A 25,285-nucleotide genomic window follows, 5' to 3' on the forward strand; every position below is an offset into this window, starting at 1 on the left:
CAATTGTCATATGTTTCCTCCAGTGCATGTATGAGGCCCCAGCTTCAGACTCTGACATCTCCATCAGTGTACTTCTTCAAGAATTTAAACCCACCAGGACTATCCAGATTACATTTAACTCTGTAAATAAACATTTTCCAGCCTGTTCAATGTTATAAATGTTCTGTTTGGCCGTTAAAGGAGGTTTTCCTCACATTTTGGTGTATTTTAACCCTTCCATGGTCTAAATTCTTTGAACAGATCTTGTGCTGTAATCAATGTCTCACTGAGTTTTTATTTTCATTGCAGTGGTTGATTTTTCCAGAGCAAGATCAATGATTTTTTAATACGTCTTTCTCCAGTTTTATTTGCTCTACCTGTGGGTTTCAACTATTATAACTTTTTTTATTCAATAACACACTAATAACACACTTTGATCTTCATGTTTGTTTGCTTATTTGTTGAAAAGTGGGATTTAATTTTCCATGTTGAATAATCACAGCTTTTTTATTTGGACAATGTTTATCCTCTTCCATGGCAAAAATGAATTGTTAAAATGAAAATAGAAAAAAGATCTTTTGTAAAGCAGTAAAACTAATGTTTTTATTTTTGTTCTGATCTTTTTCTCGTCATTTTCAGTTATATTCAATTAAAATATGCCCTGAAAGCAAATATAAAGAACTACAAAGACTGGAACAAAAAAATACATTTTTTTTGTCGTGAAGACTCAGAAACAAAACTTCAAAATAATATTTTGTGTTTTAATTTATATCTGTTCTTATTATTACAGTCAGTGACCAAGTAAAACATGAACAAAATAAAGTTATAACTTGAACTTCTTTCAAACTGATTTTTCTCTGAACAATAAAAATAAAGTATGAGGTCAAAGTGTGACGGTTAGATCAACATAAACTACTAATATCCTGTTTAAACGCTATAGAAGCGTCAGAGCAGCAGATTGTAAAGTCTGGTCCAGATAAGGAGCTCTACAGTGAGGCTGACCGTCCATCATAGCTGTCTAACCTGGACCTCACATCTCTGAAACCGTTGGAGCTCATTTTTAATCAGCTTCATCTGGAGAAACTGACCACAGATTGGACGTTTTTACAACCACTTTCTCACCTCAAATCATCTGAAAACTACATTTTGTGTCACAATAACAGCAGTATTCCCAAAATACTTGTGTTTCCTCTGAAAGTTTCCTCCTCGGTCTTTGCTGCTGGTCTAAATGCATTCTGGGTTATTTGGTTCCAAGTCCTCACTAGTCTGGTCTGATGATCCTCCATAATGTGGGCGGAGCCAGAACACATCCAGGTATTTCATTGGTTCTTGATCAGATGCTGCTTTGAACTGGATCAGTACTTGGTCTCTGGAGACGGACCGGGGGGAGGCAAGATGGCGCCGTAGTGCAGAAGCCCTGTGGTCGGCAGACACAAACTTTCACTTTTTCTCTGAGTTGTAAGGATTTACCCATCAAAACAACCTTGGACTTTTAACACGGTTGTGTGGATGTTATTTTTGGTGACGTGATGACTTCTAAATCACCTAAAAAAGCATCAAAAGAGACCAGCGCCAAACGCCTGCCAACAACTCCAAACAAGAACGACATGAAGAAAATGAAAACCGGTGAGATGGACTTTGCTCCAGAACCTTCTAATACTACCATTCTGATTGCCATACAAGCCTCTCTCAATTCTCTCATTGAACGGTTTGATAAGCAAGACAATAGGCTTGGTGAAATAAAGAATGTTGTTGATGACCACAGTGAGAGCATTACTTTCATCATGGCGGAGTTAGAAGAGTGCAAAAAGACGGTGAAGGAGATGAAAAGTAATGTGGCGGAGTTAACCCGAGAAAATGACGAGCTGCGTGAAAGAGTCAGAGAATCTGAAAGATATAAAAGAAGATGGAATTTGCGAGTGAACGGGCTCAAAGAAAAAGAGGGTGAAAACACCGGGCAGGATGTTATCAACCTGTTGAGCCGCATTTCACCACAACTGGCGCCGAAGATGGATGAGGCTGTGGATACGGTCCATAGGCTTGGGAGAAGACTTGACCATAAGCCACGTCAAGTCATCATGCAGTTTACCAAGCGTGTCTACCGGGATGAAATATGGAGGGCTTCAAACAAGCACAAGGTGTGTGAGGACTTGAAGATACACTTCGTGGAAGATCTAACCAAAGAAGACAAGCTGGCTCGAGATGCGTTATGGCCAATCGTCGCCAAAGCACGAGGTGAAGGGAAGAAAGCAGGATTCAAGGGTCCCTACGCATATGTGGAAGGAAGAAGGATCACCGCTCCTCCATGAAAACGACGATACTGAGCTATGTTACACTCGGGTAAAACTTGAAGATTGACTTATTGTTCTGAAAGTTTGTTGTTCTGCTGGCTGTTAAAAGCCTTTGTTATTCGTATTAGTGTGGTATTGAGCTAATACACGTTTACAGGAGAAAAAGGAAAGAAGGAAAGAGAAAGAAAGGAAAAGGGAAAAAGGGGAAGGAAAAGAAAAGGAAAAAAAATAATAATAATAATTTTTTTTTTTTTTTTTTTTTTTTTTTACTTATTTTATTTATTTTATTTGTACATGGTGCTTTTGAAAAGCAGTCTTTTATTTTCTTCTTTGAATACAAGAGGTTTACAAGATAAGGTCAAGAGAAAAGCTATTTTCCTATTTTCTAAAGGTCAGAAAGCTCAAATAATCTTTTTTCAAGAAACACACTCGACATCTGCAGATGAGAAATTTTGGAATAACCAATGGGGGGATAAAATTTACTATTCTCATGGTACTTCAAAGTCAGCTGGAGTTGCAATATTGTTAAATAATTACATAGGCTCAGTAAAGTCTATTAAAAAAGATGAACACGGACATTTTATTATAATAGTTATGGAGATTGACAGCACATTTGTAATTATTGCAAATATTTATGGATATAATACTCCTTCTCAAAACAAAGATCTGTTTACTAAAGTAACTGATGTTATATTAGAGCAAAAAAGACTTTACCCCACTGAAGCTATAATTACAGGGGGTGATTTTAATTGTGTGCCAGATGAATGGTTAGATCGATGGCCAAGTAAATACAACCAAAATTATTATAATGCATTAATTCAAACTTTTTACAATGAATTAAATCTAACTGATATATGGAGGGAAAAATATGGAGACACACAACAGTTTTCATGGTTTAAACCTAATGGTGGTTCCAAATCAAGAATTGATTTATGGTTGGTCAACAATAACTTGTGCCATATTATAGCAAATGTCTCAATGGATACAGCTCCCTTGACAGATCACTCTATTATCACAATGGAAATCAAACCTCCAACATCTCTAAAAAGAAATAAGGGTTATTGGAAATTTAACTCGTTTCTACTGTTAAAGGAGGATTTTTGTAAAACAGTATGTGCATTGATTAGGGAAACTATAAATGATAAAAACCTTGAAACATTCTGTGGAAAATGGGAATTTTTAAAATACAAAATAAGACAATACTCAATTAGATATAGTAAAGATATCGCTCAAAAAAGTAATATCAAAGAAAAAGAACTTGCAACTCAAATAAATGATTTGTGTAACAATTTAAATTCATCAAATGAACAAAAACAAAGCATTTTGGAATTACAAAATCAACTAGACAATCTGTACCAAGTGAAAGCTAAAGGTGCTTTTATAAGATCTAAATCTAAATGGATGGAAGAAGCAGAAAAGAACTCCTCATATTTCTTTAAATTAGAAAAAAGTAGACAAGAAAAAAATGTAATAAACTCCTTAATAATAAATGGTAATGAATGCTTTGATTCTAAGTTAATAGCAAAAGAAATATACTCGTTTTATTCTAACTTATATAATTCTTGCTTCTCACCAACAGATTGCGAAGATTTCTTGAATGTAATAAAAAACCATAATGTTCCCAAACTCAAAAATGATTCAATTGAACTTTGTGACTCAAACATATCTTTAGATGAATTAGACAAAGCAGTTAGTAGTTTAAAACTCAATAAATCACCAGGTTGTGATGGCCTGACTTCAAATTTTTATAAACATTTTTGGTCTGAACTACGGGAGTTTCTGCTTGATGTGTTTAGAGAAGCAATTGAAAAAGAAAACCTCCCACCAACAATGAAGCAAGGAGTTATTGTTCTTATTCCAAAACCCGGAAAAGACAGGAGACGTGTCGATAATCTCAGACCTATTACACTCCTAAATAATGACTATAAAATTTTATCTCATATATATGCAGCAAGATTAAAGCGTACTCTTCCTGAGATTATTGACACAACTCAAACACGTTTTATGAAAAACCGTTCTATACATGATAATATTCGCCTAGTACTTGATCTACTAGACTATGAAGAGTTAATTACAGACAATAGTTTAATGTTTTTTTTGGACTTTAAAAAAGCATTCGATAATTTAGAGCATCCCTTCTTAACACAATCTTTAAAGCTTTTTGGTTATGGAATAAAGTTTATTAAAACAATGCAAATATTTTACAAAGAAAGGAATAGTTCAGTGGCATTGACCCTTGGTACTACAAATCGTTTTAACTTAAATAAGGGTATAATTCAGGGCTGTCCTTGTAGTCCTGGGTTATTCATTTTAGCTGCAGAAATGCTAGCTATTCACCTAAAAAATATACAAACTCTGAAAGGGATCAAAGTTTTTGATCAAGAACTGCTTATTAGTCAGTATGCTGACGATACAACTCTTTTTCTTAAAGACCATAGTCAAATTCTCACAGCTTTAAATGCAGTGGAGCAATTTTCCAAAGCTTCAGGTTTATTTCTTAATTTAGATAAGTGTGAACTTTTACCAGTGAAAAGTATTCCCGATACCTCCATACATAATTTCAATATAAAACGACATGTCGAATATTTAGGCATACATATAACTAAAGATTCAAAAGAAAGACATTTAGAAAATTTGGAGAAGAAATTGAACAAATGTAAAAGTATTTATAACCTTTGGATGCAAAGAGATCTTACCATTTTTGGACGTATTTTGCTCTCAAAGGTTGATGGAATGTCTAGAATTCTGCACCCCACATACTCACTAGCATTAGAACCATCTTTTATTAAAGCTGTAAATCAACTAAATTTCAACTTTATTTGGAACAACAAAACCCATTACTTGAAAAAAGCTGTTCTGCTCCAGGAATATGAACATGGTGGCCTAAAAGCTATTGATTATGAGTGTATGAATGGTACAATTAAAAATAACTGGTTGAAGTCCTTTTTAAAGAATCCAGATGTTTTTTGGAATACATTTCCAAATAATATTTTTGCTTATTGTGGAGGGTTACAGTTTTTGTTAAAATGCGATTATGATGTTAAAAAACTAAACATCAAGTTGTCAAGATTTCATCAGCAGGTTCTCCTATACTGGAAGATGTTATACAAACATAACTTTACCCCCCATACTACACCGCTTTGGAACAACAGATACATTCTTCGAAGGAACAAATCTCTATTTTACAAAGAGTGGATGGACAGAAATATTTGGTGTATTATGGACTTGCTGGACTCAAATGGAAATATTCTCTCATACAATGACTTTGGGGTGAAATGGAACTTTTGCTGTCATCCAAAACAATTTTTCAGTCTTGTAAATGCTATTCCTAAACCATTCCTATCACAAGCCAAAGAAGTAGTTATTCATTCCAATTCAGTACCTAGATTGCCTAATTTTTTTATAGAAGAGATAAACTTTTTGGATAGAAATTGTAACAATAGTTTTATTAGAAAAATACTTACTAATGATTTATATCCCAAACAATATTGTAGAATCCAAGATTTTAGAGAATTTGAATTGATTAAAGTCAAGAAATTAAGAACAGATTATTTAAAATACCCCTTGTTACCAAAATCTAAAGAAATTCATTTTAAACTGATCAATAACATATATCCATCAAGTGAATTTTTAAGACTTAGATTTCAATTTGATAGTAATGAATGTGTCTTTTGTAAAACAGAAATGGAAACTACAAGTCACATTTTTTATGAATGTGTCTTGGTTAAGGTTTTTTGGTCTCAGATCCAAGAATGGTTGGAGAATAAGAAGGTAACTGTTAAACTATCCTCTCAGGCTGATATTTTATATGGAATGATTCTGGAAAGTAAATTAGATAACTTGTTGATAAATGTAATCCTCATATTGGCAAAACATCATATACATAAGTCTAAATATTTCAAATCCCCTCCCGTATTTAAATGTTTTATAAATGAGTTTAAAGAATATTATAAATCCTTGAAATACATGAAATTGAAAACTGCAATAGAGCTATTAAATCAAATAGAGCATTACAATTTAACTGACCTCTAAACTGACCCTTAAGAATTTTTTTTTTTTTTTTTTTGTATTATTTTTCATTGTATCATTGATTGATGTTGGCTTCTACTCAAAGTAGCATATTTTGATTGGTTATGAATGTAATGTTATGCCTTAATGTTTGTAAATGATTACAAATAAACGGAGAAAAAAAAAAAAAAAAAAGTACTTGGTCTCTGACTGATGACGTTTTATAAGAACACCAGAACTTAAAGGGGAACTTCGGTTTTCTTTTCAACCTGAGGTCTGTTTTCATTTGTCATTTCATACATGTGAGTGATGGAGAAATGAATTTTCAACACAGCTCCAGTATTTAGCCAGGCAAGCAGCTTCGCAGCTCAGCTAGCGAAAAGTGTGGGGCGTTTTCATGAGATTTGCTTTCTAGCATCCAGAGCTTTAGATACAGACCACAACAAATAGCAATCGCCAAGTAATGTGGAGGTTTTTGTTCACTTCTCATCTGTTTTATGTTGTAAATACCAGCGGTATTTTCTCTGAATTTTTTTGGAATTAAATATAATCTAGATGGGAGATTTTCTTTGGAATTTAAGTGTTTTCTCAGTAGCATGACTGTTATGAACCATTTTAGCTCCTGTTAGCACCTTTATTTATCCCATTGTGTGGTTTCCAGACTTTATGCTAAGCTAACTGGCTGCTGGCTGTAGATATGTGCTGTCAGTCTCATCTGTGAAACATTAGCATTACATTTTTTTTTAAAGATTGCTTAAGCACGGTTTTGAAAACAGGGCTCAGAATTTCAGATCACTACACACAATTAACACAACCACACACACAATATGAACAACACCTCAGGTCCTGTGCAAAATAAAACATACCATTCAAACAAAACCTTCTTATGTTACTACATGAAACACACACATTTCATGAGGATTAATTCTGTCTGAACCAGATACACACTGCTGTGTTTAACTTCAAACACTTTTAGCAGTTCTGCCTCTCAGTGGTTAGATTACTGTCAGTGAAGTACACAGAGAAAGTACAAATACACAACATGGTAAATTCACCAAACACAACACAAGATCAGTGAAAAAGTCTCCTGTGACGATTAATGGCTGCTGGTTAGAGCTTTCATGTTTTCCTGAAGCAGAAGTTTAATTCAGTGTCACTCAAAGCCTGCTGAACCAGTCACATCATGATGTCTCCTGGCTTTGTTTCATGCAAATGATAATTCAGTTCTTTTTTAAGGCCACCAATTATCCAAAATTTGCATCCCCAGCACATGAACACGGCAGCTCTTGTAGGTCAGTTGGTGTGCAGGTTAACAGGTTGGATCCAATTTTAGCAGACTTGAGCAGAAAACAGTCTACTGACGCAAACACGAGTGTTCAAAAGTTTGGGGTCACTTAGAAATGTAAAACATGAAAACCCAACTTTTGAACGGTGGTGTATGTAGATCTATAAAGTCCTCTCCAGTACTCACTGCAGCTCAAGCACACCAGCTCACCTACGACCGCTCAAACACTGCGTTATGATTTCCATATCCTTCTGTACACTACCGTTCAAAAGTTTGGGGTCATCCAGACAATTCCATGTTCTCCATGAAAGCTCCCACTTTCATTCATGTGCTAACATAACTGCACAAGGGTTTTCTAATCATCAATGAGCCTTTCAACACCATTAGCTAACACAATGTAGCATTAGAACACAGGAGTGATGGTTGCTGGAAATGTTCCTCTGTACTCCTATGGAGATATTCCATTAAAAATCAGTCGTTTCCAACTACAATAGTCATTTACCACATTAACAAGGTCTAGACTGGATTTATCATTTATTTAATGCTATCTTCATTGAAAAAACTGATTTCAAGAAAAAGGACATTTCTAAGTGACCTCAAACTTTTGAACAGTAGTGCATATTTATATAATGTCATATTTTTTGAAATTAGCCATGTAAGATGAAATGATATTGATGATAGCTCGTGTCCTTGTTCCTCTTTTAGCACACATCACACAGTACTACAATGAATAAGAACATTCAATCATCAAATACAATCATTTTCATAACAAGCTGCTGTGGAGGCAAAACCTTTTTGTTCTTTGCAATAAATCTTTTGTTCTTTTATTCAGAGCTCTGAAGGTACAGGTGACACAGAGTGCAAAGCAGTCTATGTGTCAAGTCAAACTGGAAGGAGCTGAAAACTCAAAGGAGAAGCATTTACGCACAGGTCCTACACTCAGCTGGGGCGGAAACAATCTGCGGCTACAGGTTTGCCACCGGCGGCAAAAAAGGGGACACACACAGCACTGAGGAGGAACTGAGAATGAATGACCGCATTCAAACAAAGTGGCCATGAGTTTCTGTTGGGAAAGCATCAAGATCTGCGGCAAACTGTGCAGGATTGCCTTCATCTCCAAAATCCGGGTTGCAGCCGGTAAGAGCAGAATTCTGGAGACTCTAAAAGACTGTTTAAGCTGCCGATGTGTGCCACTGCAGTATGTGTTAGCATTAGCATTAGCCACGGAGTAAACTTTGTCTGTTTACCAAAAATTGCCGTGTGTTTTGTAATTATTCAGTTGAAAATAAGATTGCAGGCTAATTGGTGCTAATTAGAGGGTTCCAGCTAAGACCAGTGAATTCATCCTGTTTGTAATGGTGGGTTTTTACTATGCCCTTTATTTATTTATTGGATCTGGAAAGGATTGCACTTTAAAAGCACTTTATGCACTTTAAATAATTTTAAAACCATGAAGTAAAAAGTATAAAATAGTTTTAAAAAATGCTCAGAGTAATTTGTTAAACTGTGATTCAAAATCAACTCTTTAAAATGCAGATAAATTCATGTGTGGTATAGTATTGGGTTGAATTGTCGCTTCAGTTTATGTGGTGTTGAGGTTGACAAACATAAACTGAGTGGAGTAGCATTTGCCAGTGTGGTGAAAATGTCCATGAGGAATGGTTGTTACTATTTGCTGAATACAGTGATGTGAACATTGTCCTTTTGTGTTCTGAAAGCAACTGTCTGATTGATGAGTGGAGTCCTGCTCAAACCCTGGGTAGATGAAACATCATTTTTCAAGTGGGGAAACTGCACAAACTGTGAGAAAAATCATCAATGAGAATCACCTGTCATTGAAAGTGGGAGGACACTTGACACTATGGGAGAGTGCAAAGAACAGAGAGTGAGAGCTGCCTTTAAACAGAACACTGAGCAGTAAAATACATTCACTAACTTACAGCATGAACAGTTTTCTACCAGCAGTCCTGTCTTGAATCACCTGCAGCAGCATCTTTATGTTCTCTTTATTCTCTTTTTCCATGTCTGTTTTCTGTCTATGCTCCTTATTTTTAACAGTTTAAGTTCATTTGTATCAGTTTTAGGTGAAACTGAAAAGAGCTAAAAGTGAACTATTGAGTTGAAATGTGTCCTCTGTGTTGGCTGATGAACATATGGGACACTCTGACACTTGTGTATAGAGTGGTATCCTAATGAAGATGTGTTTGATGTGACAGGTGATTGGCAGGAGGAGGAGAGTCTGACGGAGGAGCAGAGGAATGTTGGCAGCCATTTAGTCTGAGCTCAACAACGGAGGAAACATGGATTCTTCACAAAAAGTGAGAAACATACCACTGTAACATTATTATCATGAATTTGTTCTTTAAAATGTGTAAAGTTGCTCCAGTTGGTTAGATGGGCCGACCAAAGCCAGGTGACGTTGGCTGGAGAGATGTAGCTCTGCAGAAGCAGCTGTACTGAGGATATAATGGTGGACTGCTAGGAAGCTGCTTGTTTTTTGTTTGAGGCTGAACTAGCTGCTGATCATACTTTCTGAAAATGTCTTACATGGTGATGAAGATAAGTAACGGAAGAAAAGTCTTGTTTTTCAAGCAAGTTGTTCAGGAAGGTAAAGAGCAGCATTTTCTTTGGTAGAGAATAATACTTTTGAGCATTGTGAGTTTACCAGCCTTTTCCTTCTCAAGAAATTCAGACAGTTGAACCCAGAAGTTTACTTACACTGTATAAACGACACATAACCCTTTTTTTAATTTACACGATCTGACATTAAATCTGGCAATGCTTCTCTTGTTTTATGTCGGTTAAGATGACCAAAATTATCTTTAAATGCCAGAATAACGAAAGAAAGATTTTTTTTTTTTTTAGAGAATTTTTATTACTTTCTTCACAATCAGAAGTTTGCATACACTAAGATTGCTATGCCTTCAAGATGATGATGTCCTGACTTTGAAAGCTTCCAGAGACCACTGCACACTAAAACACACACTGAGAGACTTCCATCAGTACATCACATGCCCCACTAGATGTGACAAAATCTTTGATCTGTTACAACAATGTGAAAGGTGCTTCTCCTCGGGGTTCCTCTGACCACAACTGCATCCTCCTTATCCCTGTCTACCACTGTACTGAAGCAAGGCAAAGTGCAGAACATCAGAGTGAAAGTTTGTCACACACTGCAGGGATGTCTGGAGGTTACTGACTGGGACGTGTTTAAGGAGTCCTCAGCTGATATTGATGAACCGACTGATGTTGTGAGCAGCTGGGTCACAGACTGTGAAACCAGTGTTATTCCTGAAAAAAACTGTAAAACTGTATCCAAACACTAAGCCATGGCTTTCTAAGAAGCTTAAAGACCTACTGTACAGAAAGAAAACAGTCTTCAGAGAAGGAAATACACTAAATCTGTATAACCGCCAGAAGGAAATAAAGCAGGAGATCAGGACCCACAAAAGACAATACAAAGACAAACGAGTGAATGAACATGAACAACCTCAGTTCAGTCTGGGACGGCATGAATCTGATCACTGGGACTAATTAATGTGTCAATGAGAGAGTTCAGCTCAGCGGTTATAATTGTGATTTAGAGCTGGCTCAAAGTCTAAACAGTTTTTATGTCAGGTTTGACTCCCATGATTTTAGAGCTAAACATGATGAGACTAAAAACTGTCTCATGTCAGCGTCTCCATAGAATCCCTTTCTTGATGTGGGCAATGTAATCTGGTGTCTCAAACAGTGCAGACCAAAGAAAAGTCCTCTACCTGATTACATCGGTGGCCGTTTATTGAAAACTTTTACTATGTCTGACTAAATGACCAAGATTGCTGCCGATGTCCCTGTCTATCTTATGTTTTGTTTGATTTTTTTTCTTTAAATGGCTTTCATTAGGGACCAAGCCAGTGAAGCTGTCGAGTCCCTATTGTATTTGCTCCGTTTCTTATTATTATTATTTTACAAGTCCACCACGTTTTGCTTAATTTGACCCCCTAAACATGCATAACTTTTTATGAAATTTGGCACGCACGTCGGGTCACGCGAAAAATTCGATATTCTGAAAACAAAATCTGCAAAAACTCTATCGTGCCACCTCGGGACACGACAAACGGCAACAAACCATAAAGGCAACACAAAAGGCCGCAGCTCTTCGCACAGGAATGTCGTAGAGACATGCAACCACCACACACGCGTTTGTCTGCTTGAGCTCTACGAAAACCTGTCCGACCGATTTGAGCTATCTTCAATCTAGGGGGCGCTATAACCCCAAATATGAAAACCCTTAAAACATTATCTTCTCCGAAACCGTACAATATTTCGGCTTCATATTTGCACAGATTATAGTGAATATCCAGCCAAACAAAAGTTATCAAAAGAAAAAGGCTAACTTGTCTAGTTTTTGTTTAATAGGCTGTCAAAGTTTGTCTTCACCTGAAACCATGTTTCGCGTCAATTTCGCCCCCTAAACGTGGATGTATTTTGCTGAAATTTCGTACACAGGTGTAGTCTCCTGAAAATTTCAATATTCCGAAAAAAAAATCTGGAAAAACTTTATAGCGCCACCTGGGGACACAAAAAACTGCATAAATCACAAATGGCCTCAGCTCTTCACACAGGAAAGTCGTAGACACGTGCAACCACCACTCACGCGTTCGTCTCCTCCCCCTCTATGAGACCCTGTCCAACTGATTCGAGCTATCTTCAATCTAGGGGGCTGTGATCAAGCGGCTCGAGCGGTGGAAGAACAGCGGTACAAAGGCAGGCGGAGGCAGCATTTGAGTGGTCGACTTCTTTTCTTTTTTTTCTTCTTTATTTTCCAAATGTGCAAAAATACAAAGTAATCAAAGTGCAAGTGCAAAAAAGTGCCAATGTCGTAAGGTGCGTTAGAGGTTAGGAGCAGTGGCTTCTCCAGCAGCAGACCACAACAGAACAACCCCGACTGAGGGGAAAAGCCTCCTCTAATACTGGTCTGCTCAACAGGAATAAACCAATAAAACTGTGCAGGTAGATTGTGTTAACCTTAGCTATTAAACTTAAGTTAAAAACTCTCCAACATAAACCATAACCCAGAATAAAGTAAACAAAAAATAACTAATGCAAACTAACCCAACTAAAACCACCAAACTTAATCCAACAACAAAATATAAAGTTAAAACTATTGCAGCCACCCCTTCCGTATCCCTCCCCTTGGTTCAGCCTGGAACTGTCTTTTGGGCGTCTGGCTCCCCGGGGACTCTTTTGGCCAGACGCACCTGGACACAAGAGGAAATGGTAGGTTAACTGCACAGACCACTCACATACCCACCCCTCCACAACACTCAATACATTCACCGCATGCACACCACACTAATGAGAACAACCAATTTAAAACTATCTCACAATATTGTACATTCCAATCTCAATTGTTATGTTGCCTCTGCAGACCCGGCCGCCGCCATCACCAGAGATGACGCCACCGGACCGGACCTACGGGCAACCTCAATAAAAATGTTTGATAATAAAATATTTAAAACCGACAATCGCGTACAAATTATTTATTTACCAATTAGCCTTCTCAAAGTGTTGGGTGCATTAAAACGCTAAGTGAATATATAAAGTGTCGTGTGCAAGGTGCAAACATATGTGACGGACGGCCCTGTTCGTCACAGGGGCGCTATAACCCAAAATATGAAAAGCCTTTAAAGATTATCTCCTTTGACACCGTACAATATTCCGGCTTCATATTTGGACAGGTTATAGTGAATATCCAGCCAAACAAAAGTTATCAAAAGAAAAAGGCTAACTTGTCTAGTTTTTCTTTTATAAGCTGTCAAAGTTTGTCTTCACCTGAAACCATGTTTCGCTTCAATTTCAACCCCTAAACGTTCATGTATTTTGCTGAAATTTGGTACGCAGGTGCAGTCCCCTGAAAATTTCAATATTCTGCAAAAAATATCTTGAAAAACTTTGTAGCGCCACCTAGGGACACAAATACTGCAAAAATCACAAATGGCCTCAGCTCTTCGCACAGGAATGTCGTAGAGACATGCAACCACCACTCACGCGTTACTACTCGAGCTCTATGAAAACCTGTCGATGAATTTGAGTTATCTTCAATCTAGGGGGCGCTATAACCTGAAATATGCAAACCATTTAAACATTATCTCCTCTGAAACTGTACAATATTCCGGCAGAGGAACTCCTCTGGCTTTCATCTTTGGTCAGGGACGACACTTGCTTGCTGACCGCGTGGGGGGGCAGGGCGAGGTCCCGCCAAATGCTGCTTGCAGCTTTAATTATTATTATTCTTTTTCCCCGCACGTTTCACTTAATTTGACCCACTAAACGTGTATAACGTTTTATGAAATTTGGAACGCACGTCGGGTCACGCGAAAATTTCAATATTCTGAAAACAAATTCTGGAAAAACTCTATAGCGCCACCGAGGGACGCAAACACCTGCAAAGACACACAAGGCCAACACAAAATGCCTCAGCTCTCTGCACAAGAATGTCGTAGAGACATGCAACCACCACTCACGCGTTCATCCGCTCGAGCTCTACGAAAACCTGTCCGAACGATTTGAGCTGTCTTCAATCCAGGGGGCGCAATAACCCAAAATATGAAAACCCTTTAAAGATTTTCTTCTCCGAAACCATAGCGTATTCCGGCTTCATATTTGCACAGATAATAGTGAATATCCAGCCAAACAAAAGTTATCAAAAGAAAAAGTTGTCTAACTTGTCTAACTTGTCTAGTTTTTCTTTTATAAGCTGTCAAAGTTTGTCTTAACCTGAAACAATGTTTCGCTTAATTTGTCCCCCTAAACGTGCATAACCTTTTATGAAATTTGGCACCCACGTTGGGTCAAGCGAAAAATTCGATATTCTGAAAAAGGTATCTTCAAAAACTCCATAGCCACCTAAGGACACAAAAACCTTCAAAGACACAAAAGGCCAACACAAAAGGCCTCAGCTCTCCGCACAAGAATGTCGTAGAGACATGCAACCACCACTCACGCGTTCGTCCGCTCGAGCTCTACGACAACTTGTCTGATCGATTTGAGCCATCTCCAATCTAGGGGGTGCTATAATCCAAAATATTAAAACATTTTAAAGATTATCTCCTCCGAAACCGTACAATATTCTGGCTTCATATTTGGACAGATCATGGTGAATATCCAGCCAAAGAAAAGTTATCAGAAGAAAAAGGCTAACTTGTCTAGTTTTTTTTTAATAAAGCTGTCAAAGTTTGTCTTCACCTGAAACCATGTTTCGCTTAATTTGACCCCATAAACATGCATAACTTTATATGAAATTTGGCACGCACGTTTGCCCGCTTGAGCTCTACGAAAACCTGTTCGACCGATTTGAGCTATCTTCAATCGAGGTGGCGCTATAACCCAAAATATGAAAACCCTTTAAAGATTATCTCCTCCAAAACCGTACAATATTCCGGCAGAGGAACTCCTCTGGCTTTCATCTTTGGTCACGGACGGCACTTGCTTGCTGACAGCGTGGGGGGGCGGGGCGAGGTCCCGCCCAATGCTGCTTGCAGCTTCAATTTTGCTTGTAATTGTTTTACTGTGTTTTTTACATTTTTAAAACATTTCCTTTAATCGTTGCTATTGCTTTTACTGTTTTGTTGCTTTTGTTGTTTGATGGTGAACGCTTGTGTAACTGCTGCACAACAAATTGCCCGGGTCGTTCGGGTCAAATCCAGAATTCAGTGGCAGAATTACAGATCTTTTCTGGACTGGTGTCAACATCTGATCCCCGAGGAGAAACTATAAAGTGTTGGTGGTCTGAATTGACCCTGCTGCCATTAAGACCTAAATCTGGACATTGATGTTGTATGCTTTTCATATTGTACATTTCTCCAGTAATGTAACTTAACGGAAAGTCTGGGGATCAAGAGATCCTGGTGGTACAATCCCATCAGTCCCAGCTCTGCTTTGCTTTTCATGGTGATCGACAGATTTTACTACCCAATATTCTAAAACTACTGTGCAGAAAGCTGAAAACTATGGGCCTGTGAAAATAGCTTTGTTGACATTGTGAGTGTGCTGTTGACACATTTCTAGGTTTCTAATGACAAAGCTGCTAGCATGTCTGCAGATTCTTGATCTAGTTTCAGCCTCATGTCCAACTACATGGAATTGAGACTTTTAGGATCATTTTTTTCATGACTGCTCTTCCATCACTGCCTCTGTTTTTATCTTTGTCTTTTGCTACAGAAATGTAAACACAGCAATGGAATGCGATGTGGGACTTCTGAGGTGGATAAGGATGGTTCGGCAACAACAGCAAAAAGAGATAAATCACTCAGTTGTGAGCAATGTGGCAAGACTTTTATCACAGCAACAAAGCTAAGAATTCACAAACGTATTCACACTGTGGAGAAACCATTCAGGTGTGATCAGTGTGGAAAGGCTTTTACTAAGAAGAGTGATTTAAAAAGACATCAACTCGTTCACAGTGGAGTTAAACCATTCAGCTGTGATCAGTGTGGAAAGGCTTTTACTGACAGGAGTAATCTAGCAAAACATCAACTCATTCACAGTGGAGTTAAACCATTCAGCTGTGATCAGTGTGGACAGGGTTTTACTCACAAGAATAATCTAGCAAAACATCAACTCATTCACAGTGGAGTTAAACCATTCACCTGTGATCAGTGTGGAAAGGGTTTTACTCGGAGGAGTCACTTAAAAAGACATCAACTCATTCACAGTGGAGTTAAACCATTCAACTGTGATCAGTGTGGAAAGGCTTTTACTCGCGTGCTCTCTTTGAAATCCCATCAACTCATTCACAGTGGAGAGAAATTGTTTGACTGTGATCAGTGTGGAAAGGCTTTTACTCGCGTGCTCTCTTTGAAATCCCACCAACTCATTCACAGTGGAGTTAAACCATTCAGCTGTGATCAGTGTGGACAGGGTTTTACTCACAAGAGTACATTAAAAACTCATCAACTCATTCACAGTGGAGTTAAACCATTCAACTGTGATCAGTGTGGAAAGGCTTTTACTCACGTGCTCTCTTTAAAATCCCACCAACTCGTTCACAGTGGAGTTAAACCATTCAGCTGTGATCAGTGTGGAAAGGCTTTTACTCAGAAGAGTACGTTAAAAAATCATCAACTCATTCACAGTGGAGTTAAACCATTCAACTGTGATCAGTGTGTGAAAACATTTACTCAACATGAACAGTTGTCGATCCATCAATGCCCCCATTCTGGTAGAAAGCGGTACCACTGTGACTCCTGTGAAAAAACTTTCAGCTCCCAACAGACCTTAAAATATCACCAACGCATCCACACTGGACATGATGTGTGGATATGTGATCACTGTGGCAAACTATTTGTAATGTACTCGCAGTTAAAAGCTCATGAAGTGACCCACACTGGGGTTAAACCATACATTTGTGACCAGTGTGGGAAACGCTACAGCTCCACTGCATACCTCAAAGTTCACCAACGTGTCCACACTGGGGAGAGACCATACAGATGTGACAAGTGTAAGAAGACTTTTACAACTTTGGGTTCCCTGAAACAACACCAGCAGATCCACACCAGAAAGAAAGCATTCAATCAGTGTCACAGTGAGGTATGTAAAGACTGGTCTCAGTCACAGTGTACACACAATTATGTATTGAATAATTTTGGATATTGATGCAAAATTGTTTCAAAACTGTTTTGAACAACTGTGGTCAGTTGAATTCTGTTAACCCTTTAAGCTTCAGTCAATTCCAGCCGTTTTCAGTACAAAAAATCGCTAATATTCTATTTTTAAATAAAAAAAATTACGAAAAATACGGGGAATATTGGACGCGCATCGGGAGGTGCATTTCCTTGAAAACGACCGATTCGGGGATTTTATACCGACTTCAGGACATGTTTTGGACAAAATAGTTTACTGGCTTGTGTTGTCTGGATGTAAAAGGTTGGATTATGGCCGTTTTTTGTGGAATCTTTTTTTTGTGTGTAATAATAAACCCGGAAATGTGAGTCGCGCTGTGTGCTTTGAAGCCGTGTATAGAGAACGGATGGATGAATATTTGTTTTTGTCGGACAAATGTGTTTTTCTCACCCGCTGTGGTAATCGCATCTGAAAGTGGTTTATACCGGCGGATTCATGAGAATCTAAGCTTTCCATCGGCGTATAGTGTTTGTATAATCGCGTTTGCACCCGTCGGACATTCCTGAAATTCCTATGCAAATTAGTAGGTGTACCGCCGGCGGTACATTGAAGCTTAAAGGGTTAACACATTATCAGCTATCGTTCAGTCTAACCTGTATTCATTTTGTCACAGAAATCTGGTCCAGGTTAATCTGGGGATGTAGGTAAGATTAGGAATTCTGATGTAATCAGACAACTGAATGTTAAATTCCAACAGGTAAAAGTGTCTTCAGATGTCATTTGGGGTGCTCTCTATCTCAGGCAAGGCATCAGTTCTTCAATGCTGCAGGAAACACTGACGTTCTCTGTGTTTGTGTGTTTGTTTTCCAAGCAGAACGGAACAGATGGACAAAACTCTCAGACTTGTCAGCACTCTGCCAATGGTGAACAGTGCTGCTTTGACCAGTCTGGACCAACGTCCAACCAACAAGGAACCCTACAACGACACCAGCGTATGCACACTGGACACAGACTGAACCCCTGCCAAGAAGATTTCTCCATGCAGGATTCAGTAAAAGTTCATGAAGTCCTCCACAAACTTAAAGTCCTTGAGATCCGGCTTCACAGAATTCAGGTCTAATTTCTTTGTTTAGTGTCTTCGTTGCAAAATCCATTAAGAGGAAAGCTGTCATTAACAGACGTGACTGTAAATTAATTAAACCATTCAAAGTGGTTACTCAGTTAAATGAATTATCAGTGGTAGAGGGATAGACGTCTGGATGGAGGCAGTGAGCAGCAGGGCGAATTTCCTCAATTACCACCTTAATGGTTCCTGAGATCCCTCTGGGCTGCAGGAACCCGTTAGATGCAGAGCTGGTTCAGTGATTCTCTGATGATTAATCATAATTAATTGAGGAGATTACTGGCCTTAGGATTCCTATCTATCTATCTATCTGTCTATCTGTCTATCTGTCTATCTGTCTATCTGTCTATCTGTCTATCTGTCTGTCGATCTGTCGATCTGTCGATCTGTCTATCTGTCTATCCAAACTTTCTCAGCTACAGCATCTGCACCTCTGCTTCTGTGTGAAGTAGTCATTACAGGAGAGAAAGTGGAGAAAATCTGACAGATTTTGTCAAGTGGTCCAGAAAAATCTGACTACCCCTACAACTTCTCTCCTGTAATGATAGTAATAAGTAATACATAGTTGATACTTCACACAGCAGTAGCAGAGGTGCAGATGTTGTAGCTGAGAAAGTTTGGAGGTTGCCACTTCTTGCATTCCAAGAATAGTAGGGGAGTCAGATTTTGTCAAGTGGCCCAGAAAAATCTGACTCCAGATTTTATTTCATATCATACAATCTGCACTTTTAACTCAACCTGCATATTTCTGTTAAAGTCCTAGTTTTGAAATGGTCTCTCTGTTCTTAATCTGCCATACTGTGATCATTTAGCCCCTTATTTTATTATTCTGTTCTTACAGACTGTAATTTACGAGTTTTTTTTTAAAACTTGTTGTGATTTGGTGTTTTAGCTGTTGTAGCAAATAATTTCCCAGGTGTGGGATCAATAAAGAATTTCAATTCTATTATATTGTGAACTGGCCCTATAAAAATAACAACAATAAGAAATTACTTTATACTTAAGAACGATACTTATGTTAAAGACTTTATACATAAATACCAGACATATTTTGATGCCATATCTTGCATTTTTAGGGGAGTCTGATTTTAAGTAAGGAGATATAAAGTTTTCTCAGTGAACATTTATTTTAATGACACGTGTAGAACACTGATGGAATGTGAACAATATTTGGCGACTCCACCCTGTCCTGTCCTGATGTCCTCATAGGAGTGAAGCTGAGCGTAGCGTAGGATCTCCCCAATGCCATTTAGGGTGGGCACATACGGATGAGAAGAGGAGGAGAAACATGTCACCTAATCATATTTAACAGGAAAACATGTCTGCAGGTCAGCACTTAGTCACATTTAACCCAAAAACAACAGCAAAAGCAGTAAACGTACAACAGAAAAACCTGTCAAGTGGCCACAGAGTGAAAAGTAAGTCACACGCGTTCACGCGAAGGGGGAGTCAGATTTTTCCGGGGAGTGTGAAAATTGCACAACACCTGGGTTAGTCTGTATCCTTTTTTCTGATTGGCTGAGACGAGACACGTGACAGTGTGCATCTATTAATGATCGGAAGCATTCAGGTCGTTCCGGTTATACTCGGTAGCGCTCTTCAGTAAAGGAGACGCAGTTTGTTATTTTCTTTGATTATCGCTCGGCAAATTACAAAAAAGTTGCAAGTTAACCCTTTTTTCACATTTATTAGGCAAAATTAGCTTCGCCACCGTGGCTAAACATGCTAAAAATGGCTTTGCCATCCTGAGGAAGGCTTCGCCTATGGCGAAGTGGAGAATGGCTAGCACAAGCACAGAGACACCCTGAAAATTTGACACAATCTTAAATATTATGAAATATTTGTTGAAAAGTCTTTTTCGTGTGTTTCTAAGGGTGTGGCTGCATCAGAAAGACACAAATACAAATGATATTTTTTTTGGTTTGTTGTTTACAAGAAATATTTTATGGAACCAGTCAATTTTCAGTTTTAATGTCTTTTATTAGGATGTGTTTAGTTTTATGATTGTACTAAAATAAATGACTCTTGAAGACCTCAAAGTGATTCTTAATGCAGTATTTCACAAATGTATGGGATGTCCAATCCACTGCTGTATTTAACAGCAATCTGATCTGCTGACGTTAGCAAGACAAACAAGTGAAGGTTTCAGGCTTTTATCTAGAATTGTTCTTGAGATATTCATCTTCAAACAGCCTCAAATTTCAATGTGAGAAAATCAAAATGAGTGAAACTGGGTCTGCAGTCCACTGAAAAACCTCTAAGAAAGTGTCTGACATACTGAGCTAATATTTCATAGATAGCATTGTAAATCTCCACAGTTTATGATTTAAAAAAAAAAAGTTTTTTTGGGAGATGGTCAATGATTTGAAACTGAGTTTGTCCCCTAGAGGACAAATGGCACAATCACAGAATGAGGGTATGTTTTGAAAAAATATCATTCAAAATTTGTCCAGAGAAGTGACTACAATTTGAATTTTAATACACTTAACCAAGTGCTATAGGTGGAAAAAAAACATGTTTATGCAGCATGATGTTGCTTTGTGATGTTGCAACTGACATGCTGATTTCAAAATGGAAGCATTTTAATTTCTAATGCTCTCATAGAAGATGACTGGTCAATAAAATTTACTCCTGTGACTCTGATGTCATGCAGAGTCTTTATGCTATGATGTGGAAAGGGTGAAAGAAGACAGACTGGACATTTCTGAGTGAAACTGAACATGGCATGTACTGATTCATAAAAACAAGTGTAGTATTATCTTTAATCAAGCCTTACATAGTATTTACTAGCTGAAGTACTTCGGTTTTGAACACAAGAATTACTTGTCAAGACGACGTTGACTGGAGCTCTGCTACAGAAAGGCAGTTCATTTTCTGCTGGGGTTCATAACATACAAGATTTCTCAAATCTACAGAGATATTTTTGATTTGAAATTAGGGTTACCTTAAATTAATAATATATATTTTTTGATACTTTCTCTAAAAAACTCTAAAAAAGCTTCAGGTGTAGCTGCTGGAAAAGAGCCTGCAAGTCACATGGTGGGACATGTGAACATAGTTCAATAAGAAAATCAAGCCTGTTACAGTGTTGCTCTAGTCCCCTCTGTTAAATGGCATCAAAACAATGGTCAACGTGAACAAATCATGAGTGTTGACATTGACTCACAACAGTACCTCTCAACTGTTCTAATTTTGATCTATTTAGGAGAACAATGTAATGAGTGCACCGAGAGATCCAATACAGGGAGCTTTCCTTTTTCAAAGATCATTAGAAGGACAGAACCAGGGACGGACTGGCCATTGGGCAATGTGAGCAAATGCCACTGTGGCTGCCTGGTCATGCGGCTGCCACCAGGCAGCATCACAAACAAATAAATAAATGAAAATATAAAGCGGGGCGGAGCAGCCGCATCAATAGACGGCCGCAAATGATTAGGCTAAATAAATAAATAAAGCGGACCGGCTGCATCAATAGGCGGCCACAAATCAATAAATGAATAAATAAAAATAATAAAAAATTAAGTGGAGCTGAAGGCGCCCACAAAAAAGAGGGAAAAAAGCAAACAAAAAAAACAGCCTGTTAACTGTAACAAATAATAGGCCTACTCAACTAAACAATGATAATGACGTTTTTTATTTGTATGGTTGTTTGAATATGTTAGAATATTAACATGACTTATCTTCTATAATTTCTGTTTTTTGGACAATACAAATATAAAGTGTTTTATTTTTGAAGTAGAAAAAAAATGAAAACATGTTAAAAAGAAGGGGTATTCAGACCATCTGTATTTTTTTATTTTTCTGAAGATTTATTCTTGATTTTTATTCTTTGATATCTTAAAATCGAGAGGTTAATATTTCTAGAATTGCAACAGGTTGGGAGCTGAAGCCTTGTGGTGACACTATATATTGCTCCATGATAAAAAATGATTAGCTCATTCTTACAGCTATTTAAAAAAATACTGAAAACATTGTATTCGATTAAAATGTAATTAAAAAAATGTTAAATGTCATCAGGGTTTTCAGAATCGCTCTTTGTCTGGTCCCTCACCTAGAGCCAATTTACCAGTGGCTATTGCCCCGGAGAACATAGCTCCCAGGATCACAGGGACACTCAAACCCCTCCACCGCGATAAGGTGGCGATTCTTTAGAGGGGAACACAGAACACACAGGACGCAGGACATGACGCAGGACAGGACACAAGACAGGACACAAGAGAGAACACAAGACAGGACACAAGAGAGAACACAAGACAGGACACAAGACATGACACAAGACAGGAGAGGAAAGGAAAGGAAAGGAGGAATAGAAAGAATAAAAAGAAAGAGTAGTAGGGAAAGGAAAGGTTGTTCAAAGCCAACACCACAGCTTCATCAAAAGATGGATATTGTACATTCATGGCTGCCTCCAGCAGCTTTTCTGCAGAGCCAAACATATTTTGAAGGTCCTTGAACATGGCCTTCGACATTTTGTCCATCTTCTGGGTCATTTGAATTATTTGTTTCGGTGGTGGTGTTGACACTAAAAACATTTACACAAATTAAAGGGTGATTTTGGAGAATGCCGACGCCAGTGTGCTCATTGCATCAGGAACCTTAGGACTTGATAGCTGGACATTTGTGGTCAGCTGGTGGCCAGTCTGGGGGCCACTACGACTACCTTGGTTGCTGCTGACTCTGTTGTCTCTTGGCTGGAGCAAATTTCCACTGGAACTTCAATGGTTCTGTGGGCGTCTCTGGTGTACATTGTTGAACTTGCCCCTGCGGTTCTGCTGTGGTCTGAACCGTTGCTGGTTGTCCCTTTTTACTTGGCCTTTGCAGTGACAGAATTTGCCACTGTGCTGTCTCTGTGCAAAGCCTGCACGAGAAGCGTTTCTGTAAAAGGGTCTGCGATGATAATCAGCTTGGTACGCTGGTCTGTTGTACCAAGTGGGCCTTGGATTGGTCAGCCTTTGGTAGCTGGGATACCTCTGCCAAGCCCATGCACGACCAGTGTTCCACTGCCTGCGTGCAACTCGATTCCTAGTGTTGCGGCTGGCATGGGGTTGTTGTCTTGCAACGCTCACCCCTTGAGGCCCACATCGTTGCACAGCTGCAGGAGGGCGCTGCCTTCTTTGAAACTGGGCGCGCTGTTCATGTCTGTGATTTGCCTTCCTATCAGAGGAATTTCTGTTGGGTGCCGAGTCAGAGTTTCTACCATGGCTGAGATGTGACAGTTGGTCAGTCATTCTTCTGTTAAACGGAACGGCGCGGTATGGTTTTTTACTTTTAGTCGAACCATTGTCGATGGCTCTTCTGTTGGTTCCGCTCATGTCTTGGTCTCCGGAGGTGCAGCTACCTGGGTTGCTGCTCCGAGTTGTTCCAATGGCAGGTTTTGCCTTGGAAACATCGTCTTCCTCATCCGGTGAGCCTGTGATTTTTCGGCGGCTGGCAAGCAGTTCATGTCTGCGATATTTACGCAGTGCCTGCAAATCCATGGAGGCGATGGCTCTTCTCTTGCTTCCTCTCATGTCTGGGTGTCTGGAGGTGCAGCTACCTGGGTTGCTGCTCCGAGTTGTTCCAATGGCAGGTTTTGCCTTGGAAACATTGTCTTTCTCGTCCAGTGAGCCTGTGATTTTTCGGCGGCTGGCAAGCAGTTCATGTCTGCGATATTTACGCAGTGCCTGCAAATCCATGGAGGCGATGGCTCTTCTCTTGCTTCCTCTCATGTCTGGGTGTCTGGAGGTGCAGCTACCTGGGTTGCTGCTCCGAGTTGTTCCAATGGCAGGTTTTGCCTTGGAAACATTGTCTTTCTCGTCCAGTGAGCCTGTGATTTTTCGGCGGCTGGCAAGCAATTCATATCTGCGATGTTTACGCAGTGCCAACAAATCCATGGATGCAATAGCTCTCCTGTGTGACCCATGTGCCGTACGTTTAACACCCTCATCAATCACTGACTCTGAGATTCTGCGGTAGCGAGCCAACAGCTGGTATCTCTGTTGCGTGCGCAGGACCCACAAATCAGAAGAATTCCTCTTTGGTTCCTTGGCTGTGGTGGCATCTCTTGGTGCCTTGGAAATAGAAAGATTTCCAAGGCACAGGTTGTTGTAGCGGTGCATTTTGTGTAGTGCACACAAACTCCGGTTCTTCTCTGCTAAAGTCCGGTGAGTGTTAAAAATCGCAGCTAATCACGAGAAATCGTGGGTTGAACTGACTCTGTTACTGAGTTATTGAGTTACACTTGTGGACTTTCTGTCACTTGTGGACTTTCTGTCAGTTGTGATGACATCACAGAGATCAAAGACATTCAAAAAATGCACATTCAATGTGCATTTTTTGAATGTGCACATTGAATGTGTATCAATGCACATTCAATGTGCATTTTTTGATGATGATGAACACACACACACACACACACACACACACACACACACACACACACACACACACACACACACACACACACACACACACACACACACACACACAGAGTTGATCTGACAGCAGAGGAAAACATAACCACATTCTCAATGTATTTTAAATGTTAATTATAAAATTGTTTCATTACTTGATGACTTTAACCTGTCTTTAGTGTGTTAATGTGTTTTTTGTGTGTTTTAAAGTGCTTATGGTGTGTGCTAATGTGTTTATAGTGTGTGTTAATGTGTTTTAATGTGTTTATTATTATATTTCATCATTTGTTTGAAGGAGAACGGATGAACAGCGGCCATCTTTGCTTTCTTCTTGTGCTTCTCTTGTTGCATCGGCTGTTGTTCTAGAAGAAGCTCTGCAGCTCCTCAGTTTACAGGAGAATCAGCTATATTTTTGCACAATGTTATTTTTATTTCATATGGAGAATGCTCACATTTATGTGTTAAAAACAACAGTGGCTTCAACGTCTAACTAATAGAAATCCTAAGATTAAATGAACATTTAGTTGTTAGGATCAGAACTTTTCAATTCAATTCAGTTTTATTTACATCTCATAGCTTCACAAAGACAGAAAGGACAAAA

The 25,285-nt window shown here is 38.7% G+C and overlaps 1 protein-coding gene across 5 annotated transcripts in view; it reads left to right on the top strand.

Annotated features, from left to right (window-relative positions):
- The window catches only part of LOC127534128 (gastrula zinc finger protein XlCGF26.1-like), a 39,769-nt gene extending 19,438 nt beyond the window's left edge, over positions 1–20,331 (top strand). Inside the window, exons 1-5 of one of the 5 annotated variants that reach the window (XM_051948612.1) lie at positions 8,538–8,700; positions 9,282–9,448; positions 9,780–9,881; positions 15,769–17,136; positions 18,041–20,331. In XM_051948612.1, the coding sequence (XP_051804572.1) occupies positions 9,864–9,881; positions 15,769–17,136; positions 18,041–18,289 (1,635 nt within the window). In that variant the 5' untranslated portion in view covers positions 8,538–8,700; positions 9,282–9,448; positions 9,780–9,863 and the 3' untranslated portion in view covers positions 18,290–20,331. Of the gene's footprint in view, positions 1–8,537; positions 8,701–9,281; positions 9,449–9,779; positions 9,882–15,768; positions 17,137–18,040 lie in introns of those variants that run through there. The other 4 variants (XM_051948611.1, XM_051948615.1, XM_051948613.1 and 1 more) reach the window with 4 other exon arrangements.
- Positions 20,332–25,285: the final 4,954 nt, after the last annotated feature.

The sequence above is a fragment of the Acanthochromis polyacanthus genome, chromosome 5 (assembly GCF_021347895.1).
Source record: "Acanthochromis polyacanthus isolate Apoly-LR-REF ecotype Palm Island chromosome 5, KAUST_Apoly_ChrSc, whole genome shotgun sequence".
NCBI lineage: Eukaryota > Metazoa > Chordata > Actinopteri > Pomacentridae > Acanthochromis > Acanthochromis polyacanthus.